Source organism: Choloepus didactylus, chromosome 20, assembly GCF_015220235.1.
Source record: "Choloepus didactylus isolate mChoDid1 chromosome 20, mChoDid1.pri, whole genome shotgun sequence".
NCBI classification, from domain to species: Eukaryota; Metazoa; Chordata; class Mammalia; order Pilosa; family Megalonychidae; genus Choloepus; species Choloepus didactylus.
The window spans coordinates 467,826-493,490 of NC_051326.1; the positions used below are offsets into that span (position 1 = coordinate 467,826).

The following is a 25,665-nucleotide window of genomic DNA, read 5'->3' on the forward strand; positions in this document are numbered from 1 at the left end:
TCATCCTAGCAAACTGTCAGTCCTCAATGTTTGCAAGAACACAGTAACAACCCAGGTGGGGACATCCAACATTTCCTCATTCTTCCCCAGTTCCCCAGGGAGGCCTTGCAAATATATCCTCATTCTCTGTCCAGATTACTTTGGGATGTATTAGAATTTCTCACTAACCTGTATAAACCTACCAGATCTCACTTCCTATTCAAAGTTCCATGTAATGGTGGTGTTTGAATAAACTGACCATACAAGCTAAATTATTTAGTGTGCTGCAGAAAAATATAGATCCTACACCAAATAAACATCTCTTCCCTTTGTCTCACACAGAAGGTGAAGTTTAAAACAGTCAATATCATCCTTTACCCTTTGGCCTGATTTGCCTTAGTCCTAATCAGATCTGCTTCATTCATATCTCTGATTGAGGTCTGCACTGTTTTTCAGCTTTTTTAACAGTTGCTATATGAGGTAATACTGACATTCATAGCTGCCAAGCTGTAGCTCTGAGTTTTGGGTGTCACACAGATACCCAAAGTTCCAGAGACTGACCAGGTTATACACAAAGAGCTCAGCATCTCAGAATTTAGAGATAACCATTACAACTCAGGAATAGATGTGACTGCTGTAAGAGCCTACAATCTAGGGACCTTCACAATAAGCATTCCCCTGATAGGCTATGTCCTAAAATTCAATTCTCAGAGTTCAAACATAATAGTCCTTATTAGTGAGGCATTATAGTATTTGTCTCTTCATTTCTGGCATACTTCACTCAAAATGCTGTCCTCAAGATCCATCACTTAGTTGTGCGTCTCACAGCTTCATTCCTTCTTGGAGCTGCTCAGTATTCTATAGTGTGCATATATCACAGTTCACCATTCTGTTCATCAATCAATGTACACTTAGGCCACTTCCGTCCATTGCAAATCATGAATACTGCTGCCATAAACACCAGTCTGCAAATGTATACTCGTGTCCCTGCTCTCAGATCTTCCAAGTGAATGCCCCCCTAATGAGACTGCAGGACCTTATGGCACCCACATACTTAGCTTTTTCTGGAACCACCACACCATCCTCCAGAAAGACTACTCCATTCTACTTCCCCACCAACAGTAAATAGGTACATCCCTCTCTCCATGTTTTCCCCAGCACTTGTATCCCTCTGCTTATATTTTTCCTGTAAATTTATAGATATAGTCACATACCATACAGTCATCTACAGTGTACAATCACTTGTTCACTGTATCATCATATAGTTGTGCATTTATCACCACAATCAGCACTTGAACAAATTCATTACTTCAAAAAATTTTTAAAAATAATAAAAGATAAAAAATTAAAATAGCATATTATACAATATAATAATAAGGCCAGACAACACCACCACTACCAAGAATCCCATACCTCTCCCTTTTATCCCCTCATAGGCATTTAGCTGTGATACATTGCCTTTGTTATATTTAATGGAAGCGTGTTACAATGTTACTCTTAACCATAGGCTCCAATTTGCTTTGATTATATTTTTCCCCAATACTATCCCGTTTTCAACACCTTGCAAGGTTGACATTCATTTGTTCTCCCACGTTACAACATTTTTATATTTGTACATTTACTCACCACCACTAACAACACTAGGTTTCACTAAGTTACACAGTCCCAATATTTATCAGCTATCTTTCCTTCTGGTGTCATACTTGCCTCTAACACTCTTTGGTAAGCTTTACTCATGGACATCTTTGTTCGGTGTACTTACAATATTGTGCTACCATCACACAGTATTATGCTATCTATTTCTGAAACTACACAATTAATCCTGTTGAACATTCTATACTCCTTCAGCATCAAATGCCTGATCTCTACCCTCTTTCTATCTACTGTGTTTTCAGCTCTTGATTTTCAAAATTTGCTCATTAATGTTAGTTCATGTTAGTGAGACCTTACGGTATTTGCCCTTTTGTTTCTGGCTAACTTTGTTAAACATAACATCTTCAGGATTCATCCATGTTATTATATTTTCTATGTCCTTGTTCTTTCTTACAGCTGTATAATATTCCATCATGTGTATATACCACAGTTTGCTTATCCACTTATCTGCTGATGGCCATTTGGGCTGTTTCCTTCTCTTGGCAATCATGAATAAAGCCGCTATAAACATTGGTTTACAAATCTCCATTTGTGTCTTAGCTTTCAGTTTCTCTGAGTATATACCTAGTAATGGAATTGATGGATCACATGGCAGTTCTATACTTAGCTTCCTGAGGAACCTCCACACTGCCTTCCAGAGTGGCTGCACCATTCTACATTCCTACCAACAGTGAATAAGTGTGCCTCTTTCTCCACATCCTCTACAGCACTTGTAATTTTCTGTTTTATTGATAATGGCTATTCTAGTGGGTGTGAGATGATATCTCATTGTTGTTTTTTTTTTTTTTAATCTGGGAAATTTTAAAAAATGAAATTTATTTGTTAACTTTACTCAAAGAAATACATATAAATAGTTCAAAAAAATCAAACAATACCATTGACTGGTAGTGAAAGACAGCGTTGTTCTGCTTTTTCTCTATCTACCTCTGATTTCCTTTCTCCAAAGACAACCACATTTATCTTAGTTATTTCTTACTGTAGTTACCTCCATTTTTCTAAATACCATGTCTATACTCCTTTTTCTGGGCAGTTTTTTATATTGGATTTTGATTGACTCTCCCCAATTACATATACATGTCACCCCTCTCCTATTCCCCCAGTGTTACATAATCATTTGTTAAATCAATATTCAGTGTTTACAAAATAATGGCTGACTTTATTTTTATTTTCCACAGTTGAGGTCTGCAGTGTTATTCATTAACAACTTTTAACTTCTTCTGGAGTTCAAGATCGCCTCAGTTTTGTTTTCTTCATGTTTTAAATCCACACATAATTAAGTAACCTCTGAACTCTTTTGAAAAACTAAAAATCTATTTGTACATTCAAATGCATTTAGTACTATTAACAATTTTTCTTTTCGAGCCATGCCAACTGACTCTCCATCTTTAGGCATTTTCTGTTGATTTCATGCTATTTTCCCCTACTCTCCTCCCTCTTCAATATTGATATATACCACTTTAGACTTTGTGGCTACCGTTTATGTAATATAACATGTCTTCCTTCCTTCAACAACACACAGTACCTCTTAACTTCCCACTGTATAAGGACGCCACTATCATTCCATTTACTTTCTCCTCCATTAATATATCCACTTGTCAACACTAATTTTTTACATTATCAAAGCTGATGTCATTTGCTTTCTACTTTGTACATAATTAAGTAGTCCCTTAAAAGATTAAAAACATAAACAGCACTTACATTATTATGATTATTTAAATATGATTCATTGAACAGCCAAACTTTGTACTATGACTGCATTCCCTTCTCTCAGGTTCCAGGGTCTGGACATTGTCCTTGAAACAACATTATTCACAGGGACAGTGAAATAAGAGTTCACACAGCTCCACCATTGTTAGAAATCCCGCAGCAGTTTACCTGTACGCCTCTCCTGTATGGGTTTGTTTTCACCTGAAGTTTGATTGCTGATATGCCACCACATTGCATCCTTAATCTCTTCGTCTTCTTCCTCATTAGTTGTATTACTTACAAAACAATCCCAAATTCCTGAAGTATACTGGTTTCCTTATGATTTGGGCCATGAGTTTGTTGCACACATAAAATTTTTTTTTCTAAAAAGTTTAGCAGCCTCCCTTTTTTATAATGCACCCTCTGCGCTTTGTCACATCCTTAAGTTTCTCCTGTTTCTATTTGAAGGTTGCTCGTCTTCTTCAATATTTCCGTGGGTCTTAATTTAAATTCTCTGCTTCCGGAATCGCATAATTCCTCTCTTGTCCCTGCAAGCAATCCGCGATCCCGGGACAGCGACGCTGCGCGGGAATCTCGCGAGACCTCGGGGCTTCCGGTGGGCGGTGCCCTTAGCTGTGGGGCCGCGGGGTTCCGGTCCGCCATGGCACCAGCCATTCCGTCAGGGCCTCCAAAGTGCGCCTGCGGGCGGATGCCGAGGATAACGGAGCCCAGGATGGAGAAGTGTGGGAAGTTCAGGCGCAGCTGCCAGGCCAAGTCGAAGAAGGCAAGCAGAGTGCGGGGGAGTCCCTCCCGGAAGCCGTGGGAGGAGCCCAGGCGCCTCAGCCCTGCGCCTCGTGTGCTGCGTCCTGCCCCGCGGCTCCAGGCGCCATTGTGGTTTTGATTGGCGTTTCCCTAATAGGCAGTGAAGTTGAGCATCTTTTCATGTGTTTTTGAGCCATTTGTATTTCCTCTTCAGAAAAGTCTCTGTCCATGTCTTTTGCCCATTTTTTCATTGGGTTGTTTGTCTTTCTGTTGTTGAGTTGTAGGATTGCTTTATATGTTTGGGACATTAAACCCTTATCTGATATGTGGTTTCTGAATATCATCTCCCATTGCGTAGGCTGCCTTTTTACTTTTCTGACAAAGTTCTTTAATGTACAAAAGTGTTTAATTTTGAGGAGATCCCATTTATCTATTTTCTTTTTCTTTCATAGTGCTTTGGGTGTGAGGTCTACGAAACCACCTCCTATCACAAGATCTTTAAGATATTTCCCATATTTCCATATATTTTTTTCTAAAAGTCTTATGGTCTTAGCACTATTGTTTAGGTCTTTGATTCATTTCAAGTTAATTTTTGTATAAGGTGTGAGATAGGGGTCTTCTTTCATTCTTTGGAAATGGATATCCAGTTCTCCAAACACCATTTATTGAAGAGGCTGCTCTGTTCCCGTTGCTTTGGCTTGACTGCCTTATCAAAGATAATTGTCCATATATGAGAAGGTCCATTTCTGAACACTCAATTAGATTCCATTGGTCAGTATGCCTATCTTTATACCAGTACAATACTGTTTTTTGTTTTTTTTTTGTGATTGAGATTGTTCACATTCCATACAATTATCCAAAAATCCAAAGTGTGCAATCAGTTGCCCATGGTACCATCATAGAGCTGTGCATCATCACCGCAATTAACTTTTTTTTAATTTTTGGAACATTTTCATTATTCCAGAAAAGAAATAAAGACAAAAACAAAAAAACAAAAAACAAAACTGGAAACTCAAATTCTCTTGTACCCCTAACCACCCCACCTCCATTATTGAGTCATAGTATTGGTATAGTACATTTGTTACTGTTGATGAAAGAATATTAAAATACTACCAACTGTAGTATATAGTTTGCAATAGGTATATATATTTTCCCTGTATGCCTTTCTATTATTAACTTCTAGTTGTAGTGTCATACTTTTGTTCTAGTTCATGACAGAGATTTCTAATATTTGTACAGTTGATCATGGACGTTGTCCACCACAAGATGCACTGTTTTATACATTCCCATCGTTTAACCTCCAACTTTCCTTCTGGTGACATGTGTGACTCTAAGCTTCCCCTTTCCACCACATTCACACACCATTCAGCACTAGTAGTTATTCTCACAATGTGCTACTGTCACCTCTGTCCATTTTCAAACACTTAAGTTCACCCTAGTTGAACATTCTGCTCATAATAAGCAACCGCTCCCCATTCTTTAGCCTCATTCTATATCCCAGTAACTTATATTTTATGTCTATGAGTTTACATATTATAATTAGTTCATATCAGTGAGATCCTGCAATATTTGTCCTTATGTGTCTGACTTATTCCACTCAATATAGTGTCCTCAAGGTTTCTTTGTCAACCAATTTTTTTAAGACGGTTTTGTTCACACCCCATACATTCCATCCTAAGTAACTAATCCATGGTTCCCTGTGTAGTCATGTATTTATGTATTCACTACCATCACCACTATCTATAGAAGGACATCTCCATTTCTTCCACAAAGAAGGAGGAAGAGTCAAAAAAGGTAGAAAGACAAAAGAAAAAGAAAAAAGAAAGAGAAAAAAAAACATGACAGCTAGGAAGCAACAAAAGGAAAGATAGTATTAAACTAAAGTAGAATAAAGAGTCAGACAACATCACCAATGCCAAGAGTCCCATACCCCTCTCTTATGTCCCCCTCTTATATGCATTTAGATTTGGTATGTTGCCTTTGTTACGTTAAAGGAAGTATAATACAATATTTCTGTTAATTATAGTCTCTAGTTTACATTGATTGTATTTTTCCCCCAATACCACCCTATTTTTAACACCTTGCAAGGTTAACATTTGTTCTCCCTCATATAAAAACATTTGTACATTTATCACAATTGTTGAGCACTCTAGTTTTCACCAAGTTATACAGTCCCAGTCTTTATCTTTCCTCTTTCTTTCTGTTGTCCCACATGCTCCTAACCTTCCTCTTTCAATGAAACTCACAGTCATCTTTGTTCAGTGTACTTACATTGCTGTGCTGCCATCACCCAAAATTGTGTTCCAAACATCTCACTTCTGTCTTTTCCTTTCTGTCTGTAGTGCTCCCTTTAGTATTTCCTTTAAAGCAGGTATCTTGTTCACAAACTCTCTCATTGTCTATTTGTCAGAGAATATTTTAAATTCTCCCTCATATTTGTAGGACATTTTTGCCAGATAGAGGAGTCTTGGTTGGTGGTTTTTCTCTTTCAGTATCTTAAATATATCACACCACTTCCTTCTTGCTTCCATGGTTTCTACTGAGAAATCTGTACATAGTCTTATCAAGCTTCCTTTGTATGTGATGGATTGCTTTTCTCTTGCTGCTTTCAGGATTCTTTCTTTGTCTTTGACATTTGATACTCTGATTATTAAGTGTCTTAGCATAGGCCTATTCAGAGCTAGTCTGTTTGGGTTATGCTGTGCTTCTGGGATCTGTAATTTTATGTCTTTCATAAAAGATGGGAAATTTTCATTGATTATTTCCTCTACTATTGCTTCTGCCCCTTTTGTTTTCTCTTCTCCCTTGTCTTCTCCTTCTGGGACACCCATGACACATACATTCATGCATTTCATGTTGTCATTCAGTTCCCTGAAATGTTGCTCATATTTTTCCATTCTTTTCCCTATCTGTTCTTTTGTGTGTGGGCTTTCAGGTCTCTTGTTCTCCAGTTCCTGAGTGTTTTCTTCTGCCTCTTGAGATCTGCTGTTGTATGTCTCCATTGTATTTTTCATCTCTTGTGTTGTGCCTTTCATTTCCATAGATTCTGCCAGTCGCTTTTTCGAACTTTTGATTTCCACCTTATATTGTGCAGAGTTTTCATTATACACTTCATCTCTTTTGCCATATCTTCCCTAAGCTTTTTGAATTGATTTAGCGTTAGTTGTTTCAATTCCTGTATCTCAGTTGAAGTGTAAGTTTGTTTCTTTGCTACCTTATATTCGCCCAGTGTTTTTACCTTATATTAGCCCAGTGTTTTCATTATACACTTCATCTCTTTTGCCACATCTTCCCTAAACTTTTTGAATTGATTTAGCATTAGTTATTTCAATTCCTGTATCTCAACTGAAGTGTAAGTTTGTTGCTTTGAGTGGGCCATAACTTCATTTCTCTTAGTGTAGGTTGTAGTTTTTGGTTGTCTAGGCATCTGGTTTCCTTGGTTACCCTAATCAGGTATTCCCAGACCAGAATGGGCTCAGATCTCAGAAGGGGGCAATATTCAGTGTAAGGTTTCCCTGAGGGAAACACCCTGTGAGGCCTCAAGCTGCTGTGCTTTTCCTAACCTGCCCAGCAGGTGGCTCCTGCCAGCCTGTCACTTCTGACTGGTATAAGGAGGTGTGGCCCCATTAGTCCTTAGTTTCTGTTTTGGCTGTTTCCACCCAGGCTCTGTGGTCTGGTTCTGAATGGAAGGCTGGTAGTAGGGCTGGGAACCACCCCCTTTCTCTTAGGGAAGATACACCCCCTAGGGAGTGATCATCAGCATTTAAATAGGTTCTTTGTCTCTCTGACTCTGCTATCTCCACCCTTGTCTGGGTCAGAGAGCTGTGGATTGAAAATGGCTGTGGCTTTCTCCACTGAGTCGCCCAGGTTGAGAGAGAGAAAAAGGGACAGAAAACCCTCCTTTAGGGCCAGTCCACAGTCCCCCCAGCTTCATCCATTGTCCAGAGATAGCATCCAGTCCTCTGGGCTCCCTCTCCTGGTACAGAGAAGTCCTCCAGCTCTTTAAGGTCTGCTTGTTGTGGATTTGTAGCTTGTATTGAGCAGTCCATGTTTGTTAATTAAAACTCCAGTTGGAGCTGGACTGAAGTATATTTGCTTGTTCAGAGAGTGCTGCTCTCTATCACAGCAAGGTTTTGCAGTTCGGGCTGCCATGGGGGAGGAGGTTCCCAGCTCAGGTATGCAGTTTTTACTTACGGATTTTATGCTGCGATCTCAGGCATTCCTCCCAATCCAGGTTGGTGTACAATGTGTGGACAGTCACGGTTGTCCCCTGGCAGTTATTCCATATTATTTACTAATTGTTCCTCAGTACAGTGCTGTTTTTATCACTGGAGTTTTGTAGTATGCTTCAAAGTCAGGTAGTGTGAGACCTCCCGCTTCATTCCTTTTTTTTCAAGATATTTTTGGGTATTCGGGGCACCCAGCCTTTCCAAATAAATTTGGTTATTGGTCTTTCTATTTTTGCAAAGTAAGTTTTTGGGATTTTAATTGGTATTGCATTGAATCTATAAATCAGTTTAGGTAGAATTGACATCTTAACTATATTTAGTCTTCCAATCCATGAACACGGTATGTTCTTCCATTTTTTTAAGGTCCAGTTTGACTTCTTTTAGCAGTTTCTTGTAGTTACCTCTGTATAGGTCTTTTGTGGCCTTAATTAAGTTTATTCCTAAATACTTGATTCTTTTGGTTGCTATTGTAAATGGATTTTTTTTCCTTCATTTCCTCTTCCTGTTTCTCTTTACTTGTATATAGGAAAACTGCTGATTTTTGCATGTTGCTATTGTAGCTTGCCACTTTGCTATATTCATTGATTAGCTCTAGTAAGTAGCTTTGCTGTAGATTTTTCTGGATTTTCTACATGTAGGATCATGTCGTCTGCAAACAGTGAAAGTTTTTCTTCTTCCTCCAATTTGTATGCCTTTTATTTCTTTTTCTTGCCTGATTGCTCTAGCTAGCACTTCCGGCACCATTGAATAACAATGGTGACAGTGGGTATCCCTGTCTTATTCCTGATCTTAGGGGGAAAGCTTTCAGTCTCTCCCCATTGAGTATGATGTTAGCTGTGGGTTTTTCGTATATTGCCTTATCATATCGAGAAAGTTCCCTTCTATTCCTATCCTTTGAAGTGTTTTCATCAAGAAAGGATGTTGAATTTTGTCAAATGCCTTTTCTGCATTGATCGAGATGATCATGTGGTTCTTCCGCTTTGATTTATTGATGTGGTGTATTACATTAGTTGATTTTCTTGTGTTGAAGCAGCCTTGCATACCTGGAATAAATCCCACCTGGTCATGGTGTATAGTTCTTTTAATGTGCTGCGGGGTTTGATTTGTGAGTATTTTGTTGAGGATTTTTGCATCTGTATTCATTAAAGAGATTGGTCTATCTTTTTTGTGGTATCTTTGTCTGACTTTGGTATTAGGGTGATGTTGGCTTCATAGAATGAGTTGGGTAGCCTTCCTCCTCTTCATTTTTTTTGAAGAGTTTGAGCAGGATTGGTACAAATTCTTTCTTGAATGCTTGGTATAATTCACATGTGAAGCCATCTGGTCCTGGGCTTTTCTTTTTATGGGAGCTTTAAATGACTGACTCAATCTCTTGATCTGTGATTGGTTTGTTGAGGTTGACTATTTCTTGAGTCAATGTTGGTTGTTCGTGCTTTTCTAGGAAGTTGTCCATTTCATCTAAGTTGTCTAGTTTATTAGCATGTAGTTGCTCATTGTATCCTCTCATTATCTCCTTTATTTCTTCAGGGTCAGTAGTTATGTCCCCTTTCCCATTTCTGATTGTGTTTATTTCCATCTGCGCTCTCTCTCTCTCTCTCTCCCTCTCTCTCTCTCTCTCTCTGTTTACCTAGCTATGGGTCCCTCAATTTTACTGATTTCCTCAAAGAACCAACTTTTGGTTTTGTTGATTCTCTCCATTTGTTTCCTGATCCAAATTTCACCTATTTCTGCTCTATTCCTTGTTATTTCTTTCCTTCTGTTTGCTTTGTGGTTAGTTTACTGTTCTTTCTGTTGTTCCTCCAGGTGAACAGTTAATTCCTCAATTTTTTCTCTTTCTTCTCTTTTAATATGGGCATTTAGGGCAATAAATTTCCCTCTCAGCACCACCTTTGCTGCATCCCATAAGTGTTGATATGTTGTGTTTTTATTGTCATTTGCTTTGAGGTATTTACTAATTTCTCTTGTAATTTTTTCCTTTACCCACTGATTGTCTAAGACTGTGTTATTTAGTATCCACATATTTGTCAATTTTCCAACCTTCTGCCTGTTAATTGATTTCCACCTTCATTCTGTTATGATTTGAGAAGGTGTTTTGTATAATGTCAATTTTTTAAAAATTTGTTGAGACTTGCTTTGTGCCCAACATGTGGTCTCTCCTAGAGAATGATCCATGAGCACCTGGGAGGAATGTGTATCCTGCTGCTGTGCGGTGTAGTGTTCTATAAATGTCTCTCAACTCTAGTTCATTTATCATACAATTCAACATCTCTGGTTCCTTATTGATCCTCTGTCTAGATTTTCTATCCATTGATGAAAGCAGTATATTGAAGTCTCCAACTATTATTGTAGAAGTATCTACTCCTCCCTTCAGTGTTGTCAGTGTTTGCCTTGTGTATTTGGGGGCACTCTGGCTCGGTGCATAAATATTTATGATTATTATGTCTTCTTGATGAATTGTTCCTTTTATTAATATATAGTGAGTGTCCTTTGTCTCTGTTAATTGCTTTACATTTGAAGTCTCATTTGTGATAGTAATGTAGCTACTCCTGCTTTTTTCTGGTTGTTGTTTATGTGAAATATCTTTTTCCAACCTTTCACTTTCAGTATATTTTTGTCCTTGTGTCTAAAGTGAGTTTCTTGGAGACAGCATATAGATGGGTTGTTCTAGTTTGCTAATGCTGCCAGAATGCAAAACACCAGAGATGGATTGGCTTTTATAAAAGGGGGTTTATTTGGTTACACAGTTACAGTCTTAAGGCCATGAAGTGTCCAAGGTAACACATCAGCAATCAGGTACCTTCACTTGCGGATGGCCAATGGTATCCGGAAAACCTCTGTTAGCTGGGAAGGCACATGGCTGGCATCTGCTCCAAAGTTCTGGTTTCAAAATGGCTTTTTCCCAGGACGTTCCTCTCTAGGCTGTAGTTCCTCAAAAATGTCACTCTTAGTTGCACTTGGGGTATTTTTCCTCTCTCAGCTTCTCTGGAGCAAGAGTCTGCTTTCAACAGCCATCTTCAAACTGTCTCTCATCTGCAGCTCCTGTGCTTTCTTCAAAGTGTCCTTCTTGTCTGTAGCTCCTCTTCAAAACATCATTCGCAGCTGCACTGAGTCCCTTCTGTTTGTCAGCCCATTTATATGGCTCCACTGATCAAGGCTCACCCTGAATGGGTGTGGCCACACCTCCATGGAAATTATCTCATCAGAGTTATCACCCACAGTTGAGTAGGGCACATTCCATGGAAACACTCAAAGAATTACAATCTAATCAACACTGATAATGTCTGCCCACACAAGATTATATCAAAGATAATGGCATTTGGGGGACACAATACATTCAAACTGGCACATGGGTCTTGTTTTTTAATCCATTCTGCCAGTCTATGTCTTTTTATTGGGGAATTTAATCTGTTAACATTTCATGTTATTACTATAAGGGCAGTACTTTCTTCTGCCATTTTATCTTTTGATTTTTATGTCATATCTCATTTTTTCTCTTTCTCCTTTTACCCTTTATAATAGTCTTCATTTCTATACTCTTCTCCAAACATCTCTCTCCTGTCTTTTCCTATCAGCATGTAGCACTCCCTTTAGTATTTCTTGAAACACAGGTCTCTTATTCACAAACTCTCTCAGTGTCTGTTTGTCTGAAAATATTTTAATCTTTCCCTCATTTTTGAAAGACAGCTTTGCTGGATTTGGAATTCTTGGTTGGCAGTTTTTCTCTTTCAGTATCTTAAATTTATCATACCACTACCTTCTCACCTCCATGGTTTTTGCAGAGAAATCTGTACATAGTCTTATTGAGCTTCCCTTGTATGTGATGGATCACTTCTCTCTTTGTCTCTGACATTGGACAATCTGATCTGTAAGTGTCTTGGAGTAGGTCTATTGGGATCTATTCTGTTTGGGGTTCGCTGCACTTCTTGAATCTGTAATTTTATATCTTTCATAAAGATGGGAAATTTTCAGTGATTATTTCTTTTATTGTTCTTTCTGCCCCCTTTCCCTTCTCTTCTCCTTCTGGGACACCCGTAACATGTATATTTATGCACTTCATCTTGTCATTCAGTTCCTGTGATGGTTAGGTTCATGTGTCAACTTGGCCAGGTGATCCAGCTGTCTGGTCAAGCAAACATTGGCCTAACAATTGCTGTGAGGATGTTTGAGGCTGGTTAATAAACCAACAGGCTGGTTTATTAAATCATCAGGCAGTTGACTGCAGCTGTGACTGATGACTCACCAAAGGGTGTGACTTCCTCAATGAGAGAATGCAACTGGCTGGATTTAATCCAAGTAATCAGTTGAAGACTTATAAGCAAGACAGATAGAGGACCTCACTTCTTCGGCTGCCCAGTGAAGCATTTCCTGAGGAGTTCGTCAAAGTTACCAGTTCGTTTCCTGAGGAGTTTGTCAAAGTTGCCGGTTTGTTTCCTGAGGAGTTCATCGGACATGTTCCTTGGAGTTGACAGTTTGTTGACGGCTCTGCAGAATTTGGACTCGTGCATACCCACAGTTGTGTGAGTCACTTTTACAATTTGATAATCAGAGACACCTCTCATTGATTCTGTTTCCCTAGAGAACCCTAACTAATACAACTTGGTACTGGGAGTGGTTCTTGAGAAACAGAATCTTAAAATGGGCTTTTACAATTTGTTTTCTATTCTGATTAGATTCAGAGGCACTAATGATTCTATTTCCAATAATCAAGAGGGCACTGACAGTCCATGGCATGAGTTGGCAAAGGAAATACACGAAATAGCACCATTTGATTCTCCTAATCATACTCTAGTACGAAGCAGGGCTCTGGGTGACAGTGTTTTCGACACCTTCACAGAGTTTTGCAGTATTAAGAGGTATAATGATGTTGGCTGGCTGCTCTTAGATACTTTGGATAAAGTTGTAAGAGAAAGGGATGAGCTAAAGGCTTCAAATTCAAAACTTAAACGCTGTATGACATATGTAAAGGTTTCCATGTGTGCCCTGAAAGAAAATCTTATTTCCTGTGCCCGCAGACTGGAAGTTTCTGAAAACCAGATGCAGTCTCTCATTGTGCGAGTAGCAGATTTACAACCTAAACTAAAATCTCAACCTCTCAGGGTGTCTGCTGTTAAAGTAAAGGTATTGATTGGAAAAGAATGGGATCCAGAAACTTGGGATGGGGACATATGGATTGATAATAATGGCAGTGAGGACATTGGAACCCTGGATTCTGCTGAATCATTGTTAGATTTACCTGTAGAGGGCTGTCCTGGGGAAACAGCTTCCCTACCTCCAGTCTGCCCTAAGGAGCCTGCCACCCAACCCCCACCTAAGGAGATTAACCCTTCAGTGCCTGCTAATCCTGTAATCACCTCCCCTGAGGAAGCAGCCCTCACTCCTTTGTATGGAAAGATTAATCCTGTTTTAAGAGATGAAAATGCAACAGAATGTCCTGAAGTGAATGGCTTGAGAGATAATTCTAACTCTTTTCATGACCCACCTCCACCACCAGTTTTTGCTTCAAGACCTATAACTAGGCTCAAGTCCCAACAAGCCCCAAAGGGTGAGATACAAAGTGTGACTCATGAAGAGGTACGCTATACTCCAAAGGAACTGTATGAGTTTTCCAACTCATACAGACAGAAACCAGGGGAATATGTGTGGGAATGGATATTAAGAGTGTGGGATAATGGTGGAAGGAATATACGGTTGGATCAGGCTGAATTTACTGATATGGGTCCACTAAGCAGAGATTCTGCATTCAATGTTGTAGCTCGAGGGGTTAGAAAGGGTGTTAACAGTTTGTTTGGGTGGCTGGCTGAGACATGGATCAGAAGGTGGCCGGCATTACCAGAAGTTGAAATGCCAGAACTGCCCTGGTATAATGTGCAGGAGGGGATTCAAAGGCTTAGAGAGATTGGAATGTTAGAGTGGATTTATCATGGAAGACCTGCTCACACAGCCCTGGAATGTCCAGAGGACACACCTTTTACCAGGACTGTGAGGAATAAATTTGTGAGACTAGCTCCATCATCCCTGAAGAGCTCTGTAGTCGCCCTTCTCTGTAGGTCAGATATTACTGTAGGAACTGCTGTCACTGAACTGGACTCCTTAAACACAATGGGGATACTCGGGTCCCGAGTCGGCAGAAGCCAAGTGGCTGCAGTTAATCGCCACAGACAAGGTGGACAGGGCTACCATAAGGGAAAACAGGCTCAAAGCAGCAATCAAAATAATATGACTCGCAGAGACTTATGGCATTGGCTAGTGGATCATGGAGTACCAAGTAGTGAAATAGATGGGCAATCGACTAAATTCTTGTTTGAACTATATAGGCAGAAGAATTCTAGGTCACGTGAACAAAAGTCTCCCTTGAATTACAAAAACAGAGAGTCACGGCCCCTTAATCAATTCCCAGACTTGAGACAGTGTACGGATCCAGAGCCCCTTGAAAGAAGGGAAGGCCAGGTACCCTTGGGGAAGGACTCTGTTACACTGCCAAAAATTTATATTGTTAATCTTCCTCCCAGCCTTCCCCAGGGGGACCTGCAGCCTTTTACCAGGGTGACTGTGCATTGGGGAAAAGGAAATGATCAGATATTTCGTGGATTATTAGACTCTGGTTCAGAAGTGACATTAGTTCCCAGAGACCCAAAACATCACTCTGGTCCACCAGTCAGAGTTGGGGCTTATGGAGGTCAGGTGATTGATGGAGTTTTAGCTCAGGTCCGTCTCACAGTGGGTCCAGTGGGTCTCCGGACCCATTCTGTGGTTATTTCCCCAGTGCCGGAATGCATAATTGGAATAGATATACTCAGCAACTGGCAGAATCCTCACATTAGGTCCCTGACTCCTGGAGTGAGGGCTATTATGGTGGGAAAGGCCACGTGGAAGCCACTAGAACTGCCCCTGCCTAGCAAAATAGTGAACCAGAAGCAATACCGGATTCCTGGAGGGATTGCAGAGATTAATGCCACTCTTAAGGACTTGAAGGATGCAGGGGTGGTGATTCCCATCACATCCCCATTCAACTCTCCTGCTTGGCCTGTGCAGAAAACAGATGGGTCTTGGAGGATGACTGTGGATTATCGTAAGCTTAACCAGGTGGTGACTCCAATTGCAGCTGCTGTTCCAGATGTGGTATCATTGCTTGAGCAAATCAACACATCCCCTGGTACCTGGTATGCAGCTATTGATCTGGCAAATGCTTTTTTCTCAATTGCTGTCAATAAGGACCACCAGAAACAGTTTGCATTCAGCTGGCAAGGCCAGCAGTTTACATTCACTATGCTACCTCAGGGTTATATCAACTCTCCAGCCCTATGTCATAATATTGTCTGCAGGGATCTTGATCGTTTCTCCCTCCCACAAGACATCACACTGGTTCATTATATTTATGATATCATGTTGATTGGACCTAGTGAGCAAGAAGTAGCAACTACTCTAGATTTGTTGGTAAGGTATTTGTGTGGCAGAGGATGGGAGATAAATCCAACAAAAATACAGGGGACTTCACCTCAGTAAAATTTCTAGGTGTCCAGTGGTGTGGGGCCTGTCGAGATATTCCTTCTAAGGTGAAGGATAAGCTGCTGCATCTGGCCCCTCCTACAACCAAAAAAGAGGCACAACGTTTAGTTGGCCTCTTTGGGTTTTGGAGACAACATATTCCTAATTTAGGTGTGCTACTCCAGCCCATTTACCGAGTGACCAGAAAAGCTTCTAGTTTTGAGTGGGGACCAGAACAAGATGAGGCTCTGCGACAGGCCCAAGCTGCTGTGCAAGCTGCTGTGCCACTTGGACCATATGATCCAGCTGATCCAATGGTGCTGGAAGTGTCAGTGGCAAATAGAGATGCTGTTTGGAGCCTTTGGCAGGCTCCTATAGGAGAATCACAATGCAGCCCCTTAGGATTTTGGAGTAAAGCTTTACCATCCTCTGCAGATAACTACTCTCCATTTGAGAAACAGCTGTTGGCCTGCTACTGGGCCTTAGTAGAGACAGAACGCTTAACCATGGGCCACCAAGTTACCATGAGACCTGAGTTACCTATCATGAGCTGGGTATTGTCTGACCCACCAAGCCATAAAGTTGGGCGTGCACAGCAGCACTCTATCATAAAATGGAAATGGTATATACGAGATAGAGCTTGAGCGGGTCCTGAAGGTACAAGTAAGTTACATGAGGAAGTGACCCAAATGCCCATGGCCCCCACTCCTTCCACCTTACCTTCTCTTTCCCAGCCCTCAGCTATGGCATCTTGGGGAGTTCCTTACAGTCAGTTGACTGAGGAAGAGAAAACTCAGGCCTGGTTTACAGATGGTTCTGCACGATATGCAGGCACCACCCGAAAGTGGACAGCTGCAGCACTGCAGCCCCTTTCTGGGATGTCCCTGAAGGACAATGGTGAGGGGAAATCCTCCCAGTGGGCAGAACTTTGAGCAGTGCACCTGGTTGTTCACTTTGCTTGGAAGGAGAACTGGCCAGAGGTGCATCTGTATACTGATTCCTAGGCTGTTGCTAATGGTTTGACTGGATGGACTTGGAAGGAACATGATTGGAAGATTGGTGACAAAGAAGTCTGGGGAAGGGGTATGTGGAGAGACCTTTCTGAGTGGGCAGACAACATGAAGATATTTGTGTCTCACGTGAATGCTCACCGGAGGGTGACTTCAGCAGAAGAAGGTTTTGATAACGAAGTGGATAAAATGACCCGTTTGGTGGATACCAATCAGCCTCTTTCCCCAGCCACTCCTGTCATTGCCCAATGGGCTCATGAACAAAGTGGTCATGGTGGTAGGGATGGAGGTTATGCATGGGCTCAGCAACATGGACTCCCACTCACCAAGGCTGACCTGGCCACAGCCACTGCTGAGTGTCCAATCTGCCAGCAGGAGAGACCCACACTCAGTCCCCGATATGGCACCATTCCCCGAGGTGATCGGCCTGCTACCTGGTGGCAGGTTGATTACCTTGGACCACTTCCATCATGGAAGGGGCAGCGATTTGTTCTTACTGGAATAGACACATACTCCGGATATAGGTTTGCCTTCCCTACACAAGATGCTTCTGCCAAAACTACCATCCGTGGACTTACAGAATGCCTTATCCACCGTCATGGTATTCCACACAGCATTGCTTCGGACCAAGGAACCCACTTCACAGCAAATGAAGTGAGGGGATGGGCATATGCTCATGGAATTCTGTGGTCTTACCATGTTCCCCATCATCCAGAGTCAGATGGGTTGATAGAACGGTGGAATGGCCTGTTGAAGACTCAATTACGGTGCCAACTAGGTGGCAATACCTTGCAGGGTTGGAGTGGTGTTCTCCAGGAGGCTGTGTATGCTCTGAATCAGCATCCACTCTACGGTGCTGTTCTCCCATAGCCAGGTTTCATGGGTCCAGGAATCAAGGGGTGGAAACAGGAGTGGCACCACTCACTATCACTCCTAGTGATCCACTAGGTAAATTTTTGCTTCCTGTCCCTGCAAGCTTAAGCTCTGCTGGTCTACAGGTCTTGGTTCCAAAAGGAGGAGTGCTTCCACCAGGAAACACAACAATAATCCCATTGAACTGGAAGTTAAGGCTGCCACCTGGCCACTTTGGGCTTCTTACGCCTCTGAATCAACAGGCAAGGAAGGGGATTACTGTACTGGCTGGGGTGATTGATCCTGACTATCAAGGGGAAATAGCACTGCACCTACACAATGGAAGTAAAGAAGAGTTTTCCTGGAATACAGGAGATCCCCTAGGACGTCTCTTAGTACTACCATGCCCCGTGATTCAAGTCAATGGAAAACTGCAACAACCCAATCCAGGCAGGACTACCAATGGCCAAGAAACTTCAGGAATGAAGGTTTGGGTCACCCCACCAGGCAAAGAACCACGGCCAGCTGAAGTGCTCGCTGAGGGTAAAGGGAACATGGAATGGGTAGTGGAAGAAGGGAGTGATAAATATGAACTCCGGCCACGTGACCAGTTACAGAAACGAGGACTATGATGACATGAATATTTCCTCCTCGTTTTGTTATGATTATGTTTGTATTTGTCTGTAAAGCAAATATCTTTGCTTTCTTCTCTGTCTTATCCCCTTATCATATGGCATAAGCTGTAATGTTCATTTTGAAGTTATGGTTTCAGGTGATGTGTATAACTGCCAAGTTGACAAGGGGTGGACTCTGATGGTTAGGTTCATGTGTCAACTTAGCCAGGTGACCCAGCTGTCTGGTCAAGCAAACATTGGCCTAACAATTGCTGTGAGGACGTTTGAGGCTCGTTAATAAACCAGCAGGCTGGTTTATTAAATCATCAGTCAATTGACTGCAGCTGTGACTGATGATTCACCAAAGGGCGTGCCTTCCACAATGAGAGAATGCAATTGGCTGGATTTAATCCAGTTAATCAGTTGAAGACTTATAAGCAAGACAGATAGAGGACCTTCACTTCTTCGGCTGCCCAGCAAAGCATTTCCTGAGGAGTTCGTCGAAGTTGCCGGTTCGTTTCCTGAGGAGTTTGTCGAAGTTGCCAGTTTGTAGTTTGTTTCCTGAGGAGTTCATCGGACATCTTCCTTGGAGTTGACAGTTTGTTGACGGCTCTACAGAATTTGGACTCATGCATATCCACAGTTGCGTGAGTCACTTTTACAATTTGATAACCAGAGACACCTCTCATTGATTCTGTTTCCCTAGAGAACCCTAACTAATACAGTTCCCTAAGACCCTGCTCATATTTTTCTATTCTTTTCCCTATCTGTTTCTTTGTGTGTAGGATTTTAGATGTCCTGTCTTCTGGTTCACTTATCCTTCCCTCTGCCTTTTCAAATCTGGTGTTGTAAGTCTCCATTGTGTTTTTCATCTCTTTTATTGTGCCTTTTTTTCATTCCCATAAGTTCTGCCATTTCCTTTTTCAAACTTTCAAGTTGCTCCTTATGATCGCCCAATTTCTTCTTTATATCCTTCATTTCTTTTGCCATATCTTCCCTCACCTCATTGATTTGATTTTTGAATTGATATAGGAGATTTGTTTGATTATTAATTAGTTGTTTCAATTCCTGTATCTCAGTTGAAGTGTTAGTTTGTTCCTTAGGCTAGTCCATATTTTTGTGTTTCCTAGTATGGTTTGTTATTTTTAGCTGCCTTGACATCTGCTTTTCTTGATTAGTTTATTCTGGAGCTTGTTTTCACCCTTCTACCAAGTGTTTTCTTGTAGGTTGGCTTTGTTCTCTGTTCTTTGGTGTGAAGTTCAACTTATTCTAGATCTCTACCGTAGCCTCTGTTTAGCTGATCAGGATTTTTCACCTCTTGTTTTTCTGTTTCTTTCCCTGCCTCTATGTAACCTTTTTGTGAGAGGGTCTCCCCAGTTATGATCAACCCCAATCAGATTTTCCCACTCTGGAGAGACCCAGGTCTCTGGAAGAAGGTATGAAGTTTCCCTGAGAATGAGACCCTGCAGTTGTCAGACCCTCCTGTGAAGCCTCTAGAGTCTGTGCTTTTCCTATCCTGTCCAACAGGTGGCACCTGTCAGCCCGCAGCGCCCCTTCAGTGTAAAGCGGTGCCACAGGTGCCTTTAATTCTCTACAGACCCCGTCCCTGTCAGGGGTGTGGCTGACTCAAGCTGGTTTCTGTTTTCCAGCCCTTGGGTTCTGAATTCTCTGAGCGGGGCCGCCATGAGCTGGACCACACTCCCTTTACATTGGGAAGTTGTGCCCTTTAGGGAATTTCCTCCCCCACTAGACTCACTGCTTTGTCTCTCAGACCTATCTTAGCTCCATCCCTACTTAGACTCTTATCTCTTCCACCTGAATAGTTCCTCTCAGACATCCTTACTTCTTAGTTCTGCCCTTTCCCCTGGCAGTGCTGAAGCAGGAGCTCTGATGGGCTATTGAAAAGTAAAGAGGTAAAGAGGGATCAAGAAAGGAAAAGAAAAAACCCTTTTCAGAGTCGGACCCCAGCTCCTTGGATTTGTAGACAAGAGCTGGAGATTTTACCCAGTTCTATGTGTCCCTTTTTCTTGGAGCCCAGCCTTCTTCCAGTACTCTGAACACCTTTGACTCCAAAAGTCTGTTTGTTTGTTTTTTTTTTCTGTCAGCCCTGCCTCCTGTCTGCTGGATGGATTCCTCTGGCTCCTTCGGTGCCCGCTCCTGGTTTATCTGTACTTGGAGCTTTTATTCAGCTGTCCAAATTTGTTAATTAATTCTGCAGCTGGGGCTGGGTTGAGCCCCCTTCGTTGCTTCCGGCACAGATTGTTTCTTTTTCCCTTGGGGAACCAGCTGCAAGGCAGTCTGCTGCGTCTGGGGTGGAGGGCACCAGCCCCCTGGCTGGGAAGCTTACAGTTTTTGCTGCAATCTCAGCTGTTCCACCTGTTCCCCACTGGTGCAAGATTGTGACTGGTCACAGACGTCCCTGAAGCGGCTGTTCTGTACGGTTCCTGGCTATCTACCAGCGGCCCTAGAGGAGTAACTGGGTTCCACACCTTACTGCTTTGCCATCTTGCCCCGCCTCCCATTCTGTTTTTTTTTTTTTTTTTTTTTTTTTTTTTAATAAATTCATTACCTTGATTTGAGTAGTGCATTCAGAAGGGACAGGGCTTCTGCAATGTGCCAGGCATTTTGCTAAGCATCTGATGAACTTCACCTTATTTAATCCTTGTAATCATCCAGTGGAGCCTATGCTCCTGCTAGCCACACGTTCCAGATGGGGGGACTGAGTGCGGAGTGGTGCAGTGACCACTCAGAGTCACACAGCCGGTACGTGGAGGGCAGGCCCCAGAGCCGACACACTGGCTTTTCCCTAAGTGATACTGGCTCTTCAGCCCTCTTATGATCCTCACTCTCAGGTGGGGGCAGAACAGGTCCGTCATTTATTCACCTGTTTTTGCCTGGCCTGGTGCCTGGCTTTGGGGATAGAGGCGCAGACCCTGTCATCGAGGAGCTCACATGTTAACTCTAAGCAGAAGGGCCCTCTGGAAGGTGCTGTTTGTTTTGCAGGAAAATACCAAGCCCGGATTCTCTCTGAGAGCCTCCTCACGCCAGCAGAGTACCAGAACGAGGTCAATTATGAGCTGGTCTCCGGGAGAGTGGACTCACTGGGGGCCTTTTTTAGCACCCTCTGTCCAGGTAGGTTTCCAGTGGGACAGACTTAGGAAGTTCATGAATTCATCAGACAGGAATGAACAAAGGCGAGCGGTGGCGGTCAGCTCCGAGAAGCTGACCGTGGTTTGACGCTGGGGGTTCCCTCCACTCTGTCTGGCCCATTTGTCTTGCGGTAGAAGTTGCCTCTGCCCACTGTCGCCATGGGGTCCTCCTCCCAGGCTCTGGGGGCTCCCAAGGCCCCACATCGGCCCTGGGCAGCTCCAGCCTGGCAGCCTCTACCCCTCCCCTTCCCTCTGAGCCGCATGGTGCTCTGTCCTGGGAGCTTCTTTTGAGTGTTCAAGGTTCTTCCCCTCCTCTGCTTGGCCACTCACCCCTCGAGACCCTCATCTCTCCCAGAACCCTTCTTGAACCCCTCTTTCTCTGGCACAGCTTTCAGCCCTCTCTGTCCCTTACTTCCCTGCTTTTTCCTCTCTCCTGTGCCATAGCATCGTGTAACTTATCTTCCCAGCACGTCTTTCTGTCCTGTGCTGTGGACACAGCTGTGGCCCCAGGGCTCCCAGCAGTGCCTGGAATGCAGTAGGTGTCCGTAGGTGTCCGCTGAATTTAACTGACACGGAAACGCATTTCTGCCTGTTCTCTCTGTTTTGGGTAGAGGACGACATGGACATTCTGCTGGACAGATTTTACCAGGAGAGTCAAGGCCATGTTTCTTCCTCGCCTGCTACCTCCTGTGTCTCCAACGCCGTGTCCGTGGACATCGGTGGCGCCCCAGCCTGCACAGGTGAGTGGCCAGAGGGCCTGGGCTTGTGGGGGCATCTTCCTGTGGCTACCAGGAGGCGGTGCTGGAGGCACATCCCAGGGCAGGCCCTTCCCGAGCTCCGAAGTCCATCCGATTTTAGTCTGTAATGATGATCTGCATTTAACCTGGAATGGGCCTGGTGGAGTATGTTCCCGTGTTAATTTCTGACTTGTGATTGTGCTCTGGAAACTTCTCACCCTCACGAAGTTCCTGAGGAGGTGTGAGGCCTCTGCTGCTGCCCAAGAAGTCACTGAGCTCTTCCAAACCCTCTCAGCCTCGTCTTCTCGGGGTGCTGCCTCCCCCAGGCAGAACGGGTCCCTGCTGCTCTGCTCATAGAGGGTTCTGTTGTGCTTTTAGTGTTGCCTGGAGAAAGGTGGGTAGCAGATGATCACCGGCGTGCCATAGGCGCTCGATAAATGCTTGGCTGTCGCCCCTTTCCCTGTCACCTTGAGCATTCTGCTTTGCCGCGGGCTGCCCTCCACCACCCTGCAGCTCATTGTGGGCTCCCTGGCAGGGTTCTGTCCACACTGAGTGCACGGCAGATGGGCAGAACAGGCCAGTGCTTGGGCTCAGCCCCCTTCCCGTCTCTGGCTCCAGGTCCCTGTGTGCAGCTGCAGCCCCTCCGGCCCTTCCAGGTGGCCGTGGCCGAGAAGCTCCTCTCCCACGTGTGCTCAATTGCGGATTCCAGCACCCAGAACCTGGACCTGGGGTCCTTCGAGAAGGTCGACTTCTTGATCTGCGTCCCGCCCTCGGAAGTGGCCTTCCAGCAGACCTTGTCGCATGTCCAGCACTCAGGTTCGTGGCCTTTGGTGGCAGTTTCCGAGGCCTGTGTGGGGAAGTGGTGACCTAAACTCATGTCTGGAGTTTAGCTCAGTATGTGGGCAGATTCTACCGTCCCCATTTTATAGCTCACAAAGCCAATGTGCAGAGAAGATGAGCTAAGTCCTGCAAGGTCCTTGGCTTGAGTTTTCATTGTCACTCTATGGGCAACAGTCTGATTGTGTGTTGGTATCTGGCTTCAACGAGTGCACTTTCCCTGTGCTTTCACAGGGATGGACATTAAGCCATGAGATCATGGAGGGTCAGCGTCTGTCCCGGAATAGCTAAGGCTGTGTGGCACTTGGGCCGGGATCGGTTCTTCTGAGTGGTGGGGCCTTCCCATCGTATGGTCATGTTGGGCCTGGGTCCCTCTATCTCCTGAAGCCGTCATTCCCGCTGCCCTGGCCAGCTGCTGTGGACGGGCTGAGCTGCGGAGCCACCTGTCTGGGCCGATGTGACAGGCTGGCTGTGCTCTGTGTGGGGCCTGCCCCTGGACACAGAGCAGACGCTCGGCAGGTGTCTGTGGGGGGAGGGAAAGGCGGGGCCGTGCTTGGAGGCCCTGATGTGCTTTTCCGTTGTTGCAGGGGTTTTACTGGAGCTTGGCTTGGAAAAGGAGCACATGACCAAGCAGCGAGCAGAACAGTATGTTTTGAAGCTAGATGCGGAGGCTCAGACAAAGTTTAAGACCTTCCTGCAAAGCTCCTGTCAGAACCCGCACACTCTGTTTGTGCTGATCCACGACCACGCCCACTGGGACCTCGTCAGGTTAGGGGACGGGGCACGGGACAGGCCGATGAGTTTCTCTGGCGATTCCCAAGGCCGTGCGTGTGTGTCTTAAAAGCAGGAATGTTGTTGGCGCTTGGCATTGGTGAGGGGTGGTGGATGTCCTAGAACCTTAGGGCTGGGAGTTCTCTCAGGCATCACCAAGGGCTTTCGTCAGAAGCGTATCATTGTGGAGACCAGGGGCTAGAAAAGGGACACGTCTCACGTGGTCGCGGGCGTGGGGGTGTCGGTTGCAGAGCTCGACTGGGAGCTAATACCCCTGAATCACATTTTCTGCACCTGCTGAGCAACAGAGGAGCCCTGCTGGTGCGGGGCAGTGTCAGCCAAGGGTGGGAGGCTCCTGTCGGCCAGCCCTGTCCCGTGCCACAGCTGGAGCCCACCCTTCTCAGGCGGGATTTTACTCAGCCACTTACAATGAGTATGAATCTGATGGATTTCAGATGGCATCGAGCCAGGGGTTGCACGGATTTGTCCTGGTTGTTCACTAGGACTGGCCGCTGGCCGTGGGGCCATCGTTCAGATGCAGCCGCTGGATGGGGGAGCTCCGTGGGAGAGCAGGCTGGTTTATCGCAGATTCCCGGGGTCCGGGACGACCTGGCCCTGCGGAGTACGTGGGTCGGGGTCCCTGAAGTTGAGTAGAAGGCTGTGTTGGGAATGCGCACTTGGGGGCAGGGCTCTCAGGGTTTCCTGGCTTCTCTCACCCCACATTCACAGAAGAGAATGTGGGGACGTCCCCCCGAGAGACTCTGAGCTGGGCCTTCTTTGGCCCCCGTCAGATGCTTCCCATCCCCTCACACTACCTTGGTAGTTGAGCACAGGCTTTGCCATTTTGTGGCCTCTTTGGATCATTTCATGATCAGTGGGAATTCAGGGAAACGAATCTAAGGGGAGCACGTGGTCAGATGGGCCTTGGGGAGAAGGTGACTATGAGTGCCCCTGGGTAAGAGTCCCTGTTCCAGAGAAATACGTGGATTGTGTACCTTTCAAGGAATCCTTGAGTTTTAGTAAGTAACAAGGATCAGAGTGGCCCTGGCAGGCCCTGGAATGTGGTCATTTTGTTTCTCTTTTCCTATCCTGGTCAGAATCCTGAGCTTCAACTTTTGGCAGAGTTGGAGGTATTGGCGGGGGCTAGTGTGCATGTATTCAGCTGCTTTAGGAATTTCCTCACTGTGTCTCCCCCTTCCCCTCAGCAGCGCCGCTCACAGCCTCTGTCCTCAAAGCGATGTGCCTGTGGGGCTGGTGGACAGACTGCTCAACTGCAGGGAGGTGAAAGAGGCCCCCAACATCCTAACACTGCACGTGACGTCCTTCCCGTATGCGCTGCAAACGCAGCGCACCCTCGTGAGCCCGTACAACGAGGTCCACTGGCCCGTATCCTGCAGCAGTGTGAGTGCCATGGGCTGGTGGGCCCCACGGTAGTAAAGGTCTTGGCTGACTAGCGTGGTTGGGGATCAGGTGGGTTCCAGCTCCGTCTGCCTTTGATTTCACCAGGGTTAGGGCTAAACCTTTCCTGTTGTCCTTAGAAACCTTCCTGAAATATGCCAGGGGCTTCCCTGTCTGAGCCAGTGTGGTGCAGTGAGGTGGGATGACACTTTCTCCAGGGAGCAAAGTGCTCTGGGTAGCAGAGAAAAACGTGGAGGAGGGAGCCCTCGGCTTGGGGTTGAGGCTCCATATCGAGGGGCCGAGGTGTCCAGAAGCCTTAGAGATGCTCCTGTTTGCCTGTCTCCACATCCCGAAGCCACATGGTTCAGAGTCTCCTTCCTCCAGCTGATCATGCATCCTTGAAGCCTGGCACGTTTTATTTTAGCTTATCGCCTGGGTTTTCTCATAATAGACGACAAAAACAGTTCTGCTGGTTGGAGAACCGTGGGTGGTTGAATTCTAGC

At 44.4% G+C, this 25,665-nt stretch overlaps 1 protein-coding gene across 1 annotated transcript in view; it reads left to right on the top strand.

Moving 5' to 3' along the window:
- Positions 1-25,665, top strand: part of GREB1 (growth regulating estrogen receptor binding 1) — a 173,053-nt gene that overhangs the window by 99,626 nt on the left and 47,762 nt on the right. Inside the window, exons 13-17 of the mRNA XM_037812669.1 lie at positions 21,274-21,402; positions 22,031-22,159; positions 22,775-22,972; positions 23,581-23,761; positions 24,970-25,165. Coding sequence (XP_037668597.1) covers positions 21,274-21,402; positions 22,031-22,159; positions 22,775-22,972; positions 23,581-23,761; positions 24,970-25,165 — 833 coding nt within the window. The remainder of the gene's footprint in view (positions 1-21,273; positions 21,403-22,030; positions 22,160-22,774; positions 22,973-23,580; positions 23,762-24,969; positions 25,166-25,665) is intronic.